At 41.6% G+C, this 13,444-nt stretch overlaps 1 protein-coding gene across 1 annotated transcript in view; it reads right to left on the bottom strand.

Annotated features, from left to right (window-relative positions):
• The window catches only part of vamp4 (vesicle-associated membrane protein 4), a 90,879-nt gene that overhangs the window by 66,470 nt on the left and 10,965 nt on the right, over positions 1–13,444 (bottom strand). Inside the window, exon 2 of the mRNA XM_063063789.1 lies at positions 10,328–10,452. Within this exon, the coding sequence (XP_062919859.1) occupies positions 10,328–10,393 (66 nt within the window). The 5' untranslated portion in view covers positions 10,394–10,452. The remainder of the gene's footprint in view (positions 1–10,327; positions 10,453–13,444) is intronic.

Raw genomic sequence — 13,444 nt, 5'->3', positions numbered from 1 at the left:
CTATAAAGATGAAGCCACACTCAGAGAAATTGGAAAGGGTTGGTATAAGCACTTGTCTCAAATGACACAAAGGCGGGACAAATTTGGGAAACAACAGAACATTCAGGGACACAGAGTGACTGAGTACAAGCCCAGTAATTGTAATAACACAGGGATCAAAGATAATTTGTTGAAGATGCAGTTCATCCAGTGATCTTTTGATTCCATTTGTACTAAGGACTTTACCATGAGCTGAAAACTATTTACATCAGGCTTGGGGAGAAATTGCTCCTTTCTATTTTCCAATGACGTTTTTTTGAATGAGAAAACTGATATTATGGAACATGACAATATTTTCCCTGTATTATGCTCAATGCAACAATGAGAAATTCATGATACTGCATAATGGTACAATCACACAAACCTTATATCACGAATCAATTGCATTCATTGTAATATCTCAGTACAATGTAGACAATTTTATACTATAATCCTGAATGGTGGAAAACTCTGAAGCTACCAAAAATGTACTTCAAGATTAATTATGTCACAGATCATACTGCCTTGAGATAAAAAGGTGAAACCTGTCCTTTAAAAAAGACAATGCATCTACACTCAATGACCACATTATCAGGTACACTTGCCTGTTAATGCAAATATCTAAATCGACCCATTATGAGACAGCAATTATGTATAAATGCTTGCAGATATGGCCATGTGGTTCAGTTGTTATTCAAACCAAACATCAGAAAGGGCAAGAAATGTGATCCAAGTGGCTTTGACCATGGAATGACTGTTGGTGCCAGACAGGATGATTTGAGCATCTCAAACTACTGATATCTTGGGATATTCACACACAGTCTCTAGAGTTTACAGAGAATGGCGTGAGAAACAAAACATTCAGTGAGTGGCAGCTGTGGGCGAAAACACCTTGTTAAGGAGAAAGATCAGAGGAGAATGACCAGATGTTCAAGCTGACAGGAAGGTAACAGTAACACAAGTAATGAGTTATAGTGGTGTGAGGAAGAGCATGTCTGAACACACAACTTGTCGAACCATGAACTGGATAGGCTACAACAGCAGAAAACCACCAACATAGAAAAACTCAGTTGCCACTTTATTAGGCACATGAACAACTCAATTCAAACCAGTGAACATACCGCGTTCTTGAGCCTGTTCTGCTACACAGTAGATCATAGCTGATCTGATTATCAACTCAACACTATACAGTATTCCCATCTAGCCAAGTAATTTTTCCTTCCAGATGAAGGAATTTTATTACTGAATCCAATCAGGGATATGTTTTCAAGTCAAGTAAATTAAGGGTGCTGACAAGATGTATGAAGCTATTCAAATACAGACCAGCTGTGTCTATATTGTAAAATCAAGACAAGAGTTTACAAACGCTGGAAACAGTAGCAAAATAAATATAAAAATAAAACAATTTCTGGAGCAACTCAGCAGGTTATGCAGCATCTTTAGAGAGAAATTAGGAGTGAATGTTCTTTCAGACCAAGATCCTTCACCTGGCCTAGGTGAAGGCTCTTGGCCTGAAATGTTGACTGTCTATTTCCCTCCATGGATGCTACCCATATTGCTACGTTCCTCTGGAACAGGGGTTTCCAACCTGGGGTCCATGGACCCCTTCCTTAATGGTATTGGCCCATGGTATAAAAAAAAATTGAGAACTCCTGCTCGAGAAGTATTTTTTTTTGCCCTCCAGCTGTGTCTGCATTTGCAGATGGTAGACCCTGTTGGCATAATTCATATAGAAGTTGTGTTTCTCAAACCGATCTTAAAGTAGAGGACCAAAGAGACTAATTCACATAATTAAACATTTATCTATCAGCAGTTTCCTGCACTCCTGCCACCCCTTCACCTCACTCTCAGGTTGAACATTACTTGTGATACAATTTCATATGTCTATCATTCCTATGAAGACAGTTTACTGCATGCTACAGGATACTTTAAGTAATTGGGCTTGTGGTTAGCTCATCATAAACTGGCTTCAGATTATTGTATTTAGATTATGTACTGTACAGTCAACAATTGGCCTTGAAGCAAAGCCAAGGAGACAGACGTCAGGCAGAGCCGTGGTAGTAGGGGACTCCATTCTGAGAGGTACAGAAAGGGGTTTCTGTGGCAACAGGCGAGATTTAAGGATAGTGTGTTGCCTCCCTGGTGCCGGGATCCAGGCTGTCACGGACCGATTGCAGGGAATCCTCGAGAGTGAAGGTGAACATCCGGAAGTGGTGGTGCATGTCAGCACAAATGACGTGGGGAAGAAGAGGAAAGACATTCTACAGCGCGACTTCAGAGAACTCGGAAGAAGGCTGAAAAGCAGGACTTCCAGGGTGGTTATCTCCCGTTTGCTTCCAGTTCCCCATGCTGGAGTGGGCAAGAACAGGGAGATAATGGATCTGAATGTGTGGCTGAGGAACTGGTGCAGGAAGCAAGGATTTACATTCTTGGACCACTGGGATATGTTTCGGGGTAAGGATGAATTGTACAAAAGGGACGGATTGCACCTTAATAAGCGGGGCACCAGCATTCTGGCAGGCAGGTTTGCCTCTGCAACATGGGTGTGTTTAAACTAAGTAGTGGGGGGGGAGGGGACGAACTGGAAACATAAGGATGGAGATAAAGGGAAAGTGAGAATAAGAAAAGTTAAGAATGACAGCAGAATCAACAGAGCAGAAAGCTCAAGAAGGGATCGTACAGTGTGGCCAAGTGATATAGGAATTGATATGGGAGGTGAGGGGAGTAATAAATTAAAAGTATTGTATATGAATGCACGAAGTACAAGAAATAAAGTAGATGGGCTTGAAGCACAGTTGGAAACTGGCAAGTATGATGTTGTGGGAATAACAGAGACATGGCTTCAAGTGGACAGGGCCTGGGAAATGAATATTCAAGGTTATACGTCCTATCGAAAGGACAGACTGATGGGCAGAGGGAGTGGGGTGGCTCTGTTGGTGAGGAATGATATTCAGTCCCTTGTGAGGGGGGAGGGGGACATAGAATCAGGAGGCGTAGAGTCAGTATGGATAGAACTGAGAAATTCTAAGGGTAGAAAGACCCTAATGGAAGCTATCTACAGGCCCCCAAACAGTAGTCTGGATGTAGGGTGCAAGTTGAATTGAGAGTTAAAATTGGCAGGTCGCAAAGGTAATGCTACAGTTGTTATGGGGGATTTCAACATGCAGGTAGACTGGAGGAATCAGGTTGGTACTGGACCCCAAGAAAGGTGGATTCTTAGAACAGCTTGTACTGGAGCCTACCAGACAGAACGCAATTCTAGATTTAGTGTTGTGCCATGAACCGGATTTGATCAAGGACCTCGAGGTAAAGGAGCCATTAGGAGGTAGTGATCATAATATGATAAGTTTTAATCTACAATTTGAGAGGGAGAAGGGAAGATCGGAAGTGTGAGTATCACAGTTGAACAAAGAGAACTATGGTGCTATGAGGGAGGAACTGGCCAAAGTTCAATGGAACAATACCCTAGCAGGAATGACAGTGGAACAGCATGGCAAGTGTTTCTGGGAATAATGCGGAAGGTGCAGGATCAGTTTGTTCCAAAGAGGAAGAAAGATCCTAAGGGGAGTAAGGGGAGGCCGTGGCTGACAAGGGAAGTAATGGACAGTATAAAAATAAAAGAGAAGTAGTATAACATAGCAAAGACGAGTGGGAAGCCAGAGGATTGGGAAACTTTTAAAGAGCAACAGAAGGTAACTAAAAAGGCAATATGCAGAGAAAAAAAATGAGGTACGAAGGTAAACTAGCCAAGAATATAAAGGAGGATAGTAAAAGCTTCTTTAGGTATGTGAAAAGGAAAAAAATAGTTAAGACCAAAATTGGGCCCTTGAAGCCAGAAACAGGTGAATTTATTATGGGGAACAAGGAAATAGCAGACGAGTTGAACAAGCACTTTGGATCTGTCTTCACTAGGGAAGACACAAACAATCTCCCAGATATAATAGTGGCCAAAGGACCTAGGGTAATGGATGAACTGAAGGAAATTTATATTAGGCAGGAAATGGTGTTGGATAGACTGTTGGGTCTGAAGGCTGATAAGTCCCCGGGACCTGATGGTCTGCATCCCAGGGTACTTAAGGAGGTGGCTTTAGAAATCGTGGACGCATTGGTAATCATTTTCCAATGTTCTATAGATTCAGGATCAGTTCCTGTGGATTGGAGGGTGGTTAATGTTGTCCCTCTCTTCAAGAAGGGAGGAAAAGAGAAAACAGGGAATTATAGACTGGTTAGCCTGACGTCGGTGGTGGGAAAGATGCTGGAGTCAATTATAAAAGATGAAATTACGACACATCTGGATAGCAGTAACAGGATCGGTCCAAGTCAGCATGGATTTACGAAGGGGAAATCGTGCTTGACTAATCTTCTGGGATTTTTTGAGAATGTAACTATGAAAATGGACACGAGAGAGCCAGTGGATATAGTGTACCTGGAATTTCAGAAAGCCTTTGATAAAGTTCCACATCGGAGATCAGTGGGCAAAATTAGGGCACATGGTATTGGGGGAAGAGTACTGACATGGATTGAACATTGGCTGGCTGACAGAAAACAAAGAGTAGCAATTAACGGGTCCCTTTCGGGATGGCAGGCGGTGACCAGTGGGGTACTGCAGGGTTTACAATATATATTAATGATTTAGATGAGGAAATTAAAAGTAACATTAGCAAATTTGCCGATGACACAAAGCTGGGTGGCAGTGTGAAATGTGAGGAGGATGTTATGAGAATGCAGGGTGACTTGGACAGGTTGGGTGAGTGGGCATATGCAGTTTAATGTGGATAAATGTGAGGTTATCCACTTTGGTGGTAAGAACAGGAAGGCAGATTATTATCTAAATGGAGTCAAGTTAGGAAAAGGGGAAGTACAACGAGATCTAGGTGTTCTTGTACATCAGTCACTGAAAGCAAGCATGCAGGTACAGCAGGCTGTGAAGAAAGCTAATGGCATGCTGGCCTTCATAACAAGGGGAATTGAGTATAAGAGCAAAGAGGTCCTTCTGCAGCTGTACAGGGCCCTGGTGAGACCACACCTAGAGTACTGTGTGCAGTTTTGGTTTCCAAATTTCAGGAAGGACATTCTTGCTATTGAGGGAGTGCAGCGTAGGTTCACAAGGTTAATTCCCGGGATGGCAGGACTGTCATATGTTGAAAGATTGGAGTGACTGGGCTTGTATACTCTGGAATTTAGAAGGCTGAGAGGGGATCTTAGAAGGCTGAGAGGGGATCTTATTGAAACGTATAAGATTATTAAGGGATTGGACATGCTGGAGGCAGGAAGCATGTTCCCACTGATGGGCGAGTCCAGAACCAGAGGCTACAGTTTAAGAATAAGGGGTAGGCCATTTAGAACAGAATTGAGGATAAATGTTTTCACCCAGAGAGTGGTGGATGTATGGAATGCTCTGCCCCAGAAGGCTGTGGAAGCCAAGTCTCTGGATGCTTTCAAGAAAGAGATGGATAGAGCTCTTAAAGATAGCAGAATCAAAGGTTGTGGGGATAAGGCAGGAACTGGATACTGATTGTGCATGATCAGCCATGATCACAGTGAATGGCGGTGCTGGCTCAAAGGGCTGAATGGCCTACTCCTGCACCTATTGTCATACTACCCCATTATAATTCCCATAAAGTAATCTACTCAAGAGTTCAACACACAAGACCACAAGTCATAGGAGCAGAATTAGATCATATGGCCTATTGACTACTCCACCATTTAATCATGGCTCATCCTTTCTCCCCCCTCCTCAGCCCCACTCCTCGGCCTTCTCCCTGAAACTTTGATGTTGTGTCCAATCAAGAACCTATCAATCTCTGTCTTAAATACACCCAATGACCTGGCCTCAACAGCTGCCTATGGTAACAAATTCCACAAATTCACCACCCTTTAGATAAAGAAATTTTTCTACATGTTTTAAATGGACGCCCCTCTATCCTAGGCTGTGCCCTCTTGTCCTAGATTACTCCACCATGGCAAACAGCCTTTCCACATCTACTCTGTCTGGGTCTTTCAACATTTGAAAGGTTTCAATGAGATCCCCCCCATCCTTCTAAATTCCAGCGAGTACAGATCCAGAGCCAAATGTTCCTCATATGATAACCCTTTCATTCCCAGAATCATCCTTGTGAACTTCCTGAGCCCTCTCCAATGCCAACACATCTTTTCTCTCATGAGGAGCCCAAAAATGTTCACAATACTCAAGGTGAGGCCTCAGCATCACATCCTGCTCTGTATTCAAGACCTCTTGAAATGAATGCGAACATCACATTTGCCGACCTCACCAACTCTATCTGCAAGTTAACCTTTAGGGTGTTCTGCACAAGGACTCCCAAATCCCTTTGCATTTCAGACTTTTGGATTTTCTCCCCATTTAGAAAATAGTCTGTACATTTATTTCTACTACCAAAGTGCATGACCATTCATTTTCCAACATTGTATTTCATTTGCCACTTTCCTGCCCATTCTCCTAATCTGTCGAAGTCTTTCTGCATCCTACCTGTTTCCTCCACACTACCTGCCCCTCCACCAATCTTCATATCATCTGCAAACTTGGCAACAAAGCCATCTATTCCATCATCTAAATCATTGATATACAGCACAAAAAGAAGTGGTCCCAACACCAACCCCTGCGGAACACCACTAGTCACTGGCAGCCAACCAGAAAAGGATCCTTTTATTCCCACTTGCTGCCTCCTACCAATCAGCCAATGCTCTAACCATGTAAGTAACTTTCTGTAATACCATGGGTTCTTAACTTGGTAAGCAGCCTCATGTGTGGCACCTTGTCAAAGGCCTTCTGAATGTCCAAATATACAACATCCACTGTGTCCCCTTTATCTATCCTATTTGAAATCTCTTCAAAGAATTCCAACAAGTTTGTCAGACAAGATTTTCCCTGAAGGAAACCATGCTTTGTTCCAACACGTCCTGTGTCACCAAGTACTCATATTTAACCACTGACTCCAACATCTTCCCAACCACTGAGGTCAGGCTAACTGGCCTATAAATTTTCTCCCTGCTGCCTTCCACTTTTCTTAAAGAGTGAAGTGATATTTGCAATTTTCCAGTCCTCCAAAACCATGCCAGAGTCCAATGATCCTTGAAAGATCATTACAAATGCCTCCCTCATCTCTACCACTACCTCTTTCAGGGCCCTAGGGCGCAGTTCATTTTGTCCAGGTGACTTAAAGTGGCATGCAAAAGTTTGGGCACCCCTGGTAAAAATTTCTGTTACCGTGAATAGCTAAGCGAGTACAAGATGAACTATTTCCAAAAGGCATAAAGTTAAAGATGACACATTTCTTTATTATTTTAAGCAAGATTACTTTTTTATTTCTATCTTTTACAGTTTCAAAATAACAAAGAAGGAAAAGGGCCAGAAGCAAAAGTTTGGGCACCCTGCATGGTCGGTACTTAGTAACACCCCCTTTGGCAAGTATCACAGCTTGTAAGCGCTTTCTGTAGCCAGTTAAGTGTCTGTCAATTCTTGTTTGGGGGATTTTCGCCCATTCTTCCTTGCAAGAGGCTTCTAGTTCTGTGAGATTTTTGGGCCGTCTTGCATGCACTGCTCTTTTGAGGTCTATCCACAGATTCTCGATGATATTTAGGTCAGGTGACTGTGAGGGCCATGGCAAAACCTACAGCTTGCGCCTCTTGAGGTAGTCCACTGTGGATTTTGAGGTGTTCAGAAACATCATCCTGTTGTAGAAGCCATCCTCTTTTCATCTTTGGCTTCTATTTTTTTTAAAAAAACAGACGGTGTGATGATGTTTGCTTCCAGAATTTGCTGGTATTTAATTGAATTCATTCTTCCCCCTACCAGTAAATGTTCCCCGTGCCACTGGCTGCAGCACAAGCACAAAGCATGATTGATCCACCCCTGTGCTTAACAGTTGGAGAGGGGTTCTTTTCATGAAATTCTGCACCCTTTTTTCTCCAAACGTACCTTTGCTCATTGCGGCCAGAAAGTTCTATTTTAATTTCATCAGTCCACAGGACTTATTTCCAAAATGCATCAGGCTTGTTTAGACGTTCCTTTCAACCTTTTGAATAGAACTTTTTCCTTTTTCATACCGCCGTAATTTCCTTTACCCCACTGAAATACTGCTTTGTCAGACTTCACTTTCTCCCCATCAAATATGAAGTTGAATTCTATCATATTGTGATCACTGCCTCCTAAGGGTTCTTTTACCTTAAGGTCCCTAATCCCACTGGTTCATTACGTAACACCCAATAGAGATAGCTGATTCCTAGTAGGCTCAACAAACTGCTCTAAAAAGCCATCTCGTAGGCAATTACAAACTCTCTCAAGATCCATTATCAACTTGATTTTCCCCAATCAATCTGAATGTTGAAATCTTCTATGATGATCTTAACATTGCCCTTTTGACATGCCTTTTCTATTTCCCATTTGTAATCTATGGTCCACATCCCAGCTACTGTTGGGAGGCCTGTATATCACGGCCATCAAGGTCTTTTTAGCTTTGCAGTTTCTTAACTCAACCCACAAGGATTCAACATCTTTCAATCTTATGTCACATCTTTTTACTGATTTGATGCCATTCTTTACCAGTAGAGCATGCCACCGCCTCTGGCTACCTTCCTATCCCATCAAAACAACATGTAACCTTAGACATTCAGCTCCCAACTACAATCATACTTCAGCCATGATTCAGTGATGGCCATAGCATCATATTTGAAATCTGTAATAGTGCAACAAGATCATTCACCTTATTTCTTACACTCCATGCATTAAGCTATAACACCGGGTACTGTATTTACTACCCTTTTTGATTCTGCATCCCTTTAGCACTGATTCTCACCCTGCTGGCTGCAATTTTGTCCTATCATCTGCCTGCCCTTCCTGACAGTCTGACTGTACGCTGTTTTTTTTATTAAAAAACCATCTGTCCCAAACTGAGTCCCTTCACTCTAGTTCTCACCCCCCCCCCCAAACCAGCAAACTCGTTTAAACCCTCCCCAACAGTTTTAACAAACCTGCTCACTAGAATAGGTGTCCACGGGTTCAGGTGCAAGCCATCACTTTTGTACAGGTCATACCTCCCCCAGAAGATAGCCCAATGATCCAAAAACCTGAAACTTTGCCCTCTGTACCACTTTTCAGCCACTCATTTATCTGCCAAATCATCCTGTTTCTACCCTCACTGGCACGTGGCACAGGGAGCAATCCAGAAATTACTACCCTGTAGGTCCTGCTTCTCAGCTTTCTACCTAGCTCTCCAAATTCTCTTCAGGACCTCATTGCTTTTCCTTCCTGTCCTTGGTACCAATATGTACCAAGACATCTGGCTGCTCTCCCTTCCTCTCCAAAATGCAGTGGACACGATCTGAGATGTCCCTGACCCTGGCACCTGGGAGGCAACAAGGAAACCTTAACAGAAACTTACCCAGAGCTAATGCCTCCTCCAAGCAGAAGCTTTCTTTCAGACAAAGTCTGACACTTCTATTCTTACCACTGGCTCACTCCCAACAATGGCTTCCCCTGCTTGTCCCTTCTGTAATTTAATTTGCTGTGCTTTGCTCCCAATGCTGACTGGACCGCCGGAATGAGCCTGAACGCCCGTGAAACCCTCTTCTTCAACAAGCGTCACCGACATACAAGAAACCTCCTCGCTGTGCTCTGCTCCCGCCAGACTGGGACGCCAGAATGATATTTAATTATTCAACAACCACAGCAATTAGGGAGCATAGCAATCCAGTAATAAAAACATTATTCATTCACAAAATGATATTCCAGTTCATTTAACATTTAAGATCACATCCCTGTTCATGTGAGTAATTCAATTAAAATCTATCTGCACTGGTCATTTGAACTTATGGCCTCTACATCCAAGTCCATTCCACATAGCCCAACATTGACATTTAAGATGGACTTTTATATATGATGTCATGGAATGATAGCTGTTCTGAAATGTGTTAATTAAAATATTGATAACCTCACATGGATTCAATTAAAACACTAGCCATGCTTTAGGAGTTAACAGACAGAATGAAAAGCTCAGATGTTATGAAAAACCTTTGATTAATACAAAAACAGTTTGACTTCAGAGAATCTTCAAAGGAAAAAACATCGATCATTCATTCAACATACTGCTTTTAAAGGATTCTACATATTCCTCTTTGAAATAGTGAGCTCAAAATACTAACATCTATTGACTTTCATGATACAAATGTGATCTACTTGTATGTCAACAGAATATTCTTTCAATGGTCTACTGAATTCAAATGGATCACAATGACAAAGAGCCAATGAAGCAATGACAACATTGAGTACAGCATTGCAGAAAGATTTACTCACCCTTTCACTTCTTACAGAACCTGTCACGTCATCATCATCCAAGTGTCGTTTAAACTTAGGTGGCATAGTTACAGTCCAATGATATATCGTCTTTGCCTCAAACTGAGGAGATCTGAATGATCAACCTACAACAAATTAAGGTACATTATTAATGTACATATTTTAACATCTCTGGTTTATGTAATTTAATCAAATCATGGCAGAAGTGCAGATATATCTCAATTTTGTTTGCCTTTACTTCAAGGCAACAAAATAGTCTATCACTTAAAGGTTCAGTGACTAGAGATGAAAACTGAACTCTGATATAGCCCAATTATAGTGAAACAAGTAAACTAGCAAAAAACAGTTCAACATATTATTTGCCACATTGTATGATGTGGGTGATCATAGTCTTATCCATGATCATGATCGTTCTTAGCAAATTTATCTACAGAAGTGGTTTGCCATTGCCCTCTTCTGGACAAGTGACCCCAGCCATGATCAATACTCTTCAGACTGTCTGCCTAGTGTCATTAGTTGCGTAACCAGGGATGTGCATTGGCTACTCATATGACTATTCACCACCTGCTCCCATGGCTTCATATGACTCTGATCTTGGGGGGGGGGGGGGCTGCTATACCTTGCCCAAGGGTGACCTGCAGGCTAGTGTAGGGAACGAGTGCCTTACACCTCCTGTGGTGGCGTCACATCTCCACCCACCGCCCTGTTTAATATATAGCATAGTGAAAAATTCAATGTTGTAACAAAAGTACGAGGGGTGATTGATAGGTTTCTGGCCTAAGGTAGAAGGAATCAATTTTAGAAAACCTAGCACATTTATTTTTCCTACATTTACACACTTAGTCCAGTGGTCGTGGAGCATACAGATCCCTTCTTTGTAGAAGTCAGCATCTTGGACCTTCAGAAAGTGGTCCACAGCAGGAGTGATTGATAACTTCATGGCCTAAGGTAGAAATAGATGAGGAGAAACTTCAAACTTTCTGCATTTTCACTCAAAGAGTTGAACTGCACACGCATGTAATGAGAGCGGTATAATTCATCCACATCGACCACGAACTTATCAATCACCCCTGCTGTGGGCCACTTCTACAAAGAAGGGATCCATATGCTCTACAACCGCTGGACTAAGTGTGTACATGTAGGAGGGGACTATGTTGAAAAATAAATGTGCTAGGTTTTCTAAAATTGACTACTGTACTTCTATCTTAGGCCACAAACTTATCAATCACTCCTCGTATTTTGAAAGTTGGGTCTCAAAATAGAACATTTATAGTTCTAATGTAGTAATTACTGGAAGGTCTGCAGAGCAGGAACAATCATGATGCAAAACTACAAAACAGATGTTCCACAAATTATCTGTATTCTTCATAAGTTCAGCAAAACACCACTGGTGGAGAATGAAAAAGTAAATGTGATCTGCTTTTACTTAAGGTTTCTAGCACCCAATTTTCTATGCAACTTCAGATAAGGATTCTGAATCTCTCTCACTTGTACCTCAGATCCTATTGTTTACTTGTTCAAATACCACACCCTTCCTTGCTTAACCATTCCAACTATCAATCACTCCTGTTTTCTAATTCAAGACCTTTCCACCCTTTAGTTCTCTCCTCTCTTTAACAATCTCTGTATCCCAGATTCTGCACCTTTTCCAATGCTGAGCACCAACTCAGCTTCTCTCTTCTTAATGACCCCCGTCCTCATGACTATTCTCAGCATTTTGTGTTTTAAAGTCACTCTGGTGTTACAAAGACTTAAGCCAAAAAGAATCTTAACTATTTACCGCTATTGGATCTAACTGTTTCATTCTAGGATTAGACTAATTGTCTTTGTTTGCAGTTAACAATTATCTGTTTGTATTTTATACAGTTACTGCTCACTGTGATTCCTAGTGGTTATAGTATGCACAACTGTTTAATATGCCCCTAGTGGTTATACAAGGTATAATTCTGGAAGTTTCTTTGTTCTGCATTAAGTAAATATCTCAATGGTTAATTTTTACTGCAGTATTAAGTAAGTATTTTCTAATTGTTTCTCAGTAGTATAAAAGTAGCTGTTTTGTGCTACGTAACACAAAATGTACCTATGGAAATGAGTACAGTCAACATTTCGGGCCAAGATCCTTCATCAGGACTGGGGAAAAAGATAAGGAGTCAGAGAAAGAAAGTTGGGGGGGGGGGAGAAATAAGAGCAAGAACCATAAGGTGATAGGTAAAACGTCGATTTCATGAACTTCCAGCAATGCCACCTCCCACCCCACCCCCGCCATTCCTATCTCTCACCTCATCTCCTTACCTGCCTATAACCTCCTTCTGGTGCTGCTCACCGCTTTCTTTTCTTCTATAGCCTTCTGTCCTCTATCAGATTTCCCCCTTCTTCAGTCCTGTATCTCACCAATCAACTTTCTAGCTTGTTACCCACCCTTCTCCCCCACACCCCCCAGTTTCACCCATCAACTTGCTTTTTTTTGTCCACTCCACCTTCCTACTCTGACTCATCTATTTTTCCTCAGTCCTGTCCTGATGAAAGGTCTCAGCCCAAAACGACGACTGTACTTGTTTCCATAGATGCTACCTGGCCTGCTGAGTTTCTCCAGCATTTTGTGTGTGTTGCTTGGATTTCCAGCATCTGCAGATTTTCTCTTGTTTTATGCGAGGTGCCATCTTTATTTTCTCTCTTCAAGTGGTAGAACACTGTCTGCTTGTTTCAACTTCCTTTTGTTCTATCAATTCTTAATAGAATGATCATGAAACAACAAGCTTTTTGCCTTGTTCCTGACTTTTAAAAGAACCTTGGATTAAAACACCAAAATCTATCACACTTCAAAAATATTCAAAATTTACCAGATATACTAAATTTAGCAGAAACTGATCACCATTTATTAAACTCATTTACAGTTGATGCTAGGATATAGATATTGTTTCCAAATGCTATGTCCACTACAGTTATACAGACAGTTGTTGAATGCTCTAAGTGCTCCATCCAACTTAGATCACATATTCCACAACAGAATCCAATTACTCTCTCCCCCTCCTTCTAAAGTTATTTCATTTTACACTAACATCTAAAAATGTGACAGCAAATAAAACTTCTGGCTATCAAGGCAAACTCCTTGAATGG

Source organism: Mobula hypostoma, chromosome 12 (genome assembly GCF_963921235.1).
Source record: "Mobula hypostoma chromosome 12, sMobHyp1.1, whole genome shotgun sequence".
In the NCBI taxonomy this organism is placed as follows: domain Eukaryota; kingdom Metazoa; phylum Chordata; class Chondrichthyes; order Myliobatiformes; family Myliobatidae; genus Mobula; species Mobula hypostoma.
The sequence above is the reverse complement of the archived record's forward strand: the minus strand, read 5'-3'. Positions and strand labels throughout refer to the sequence as shown.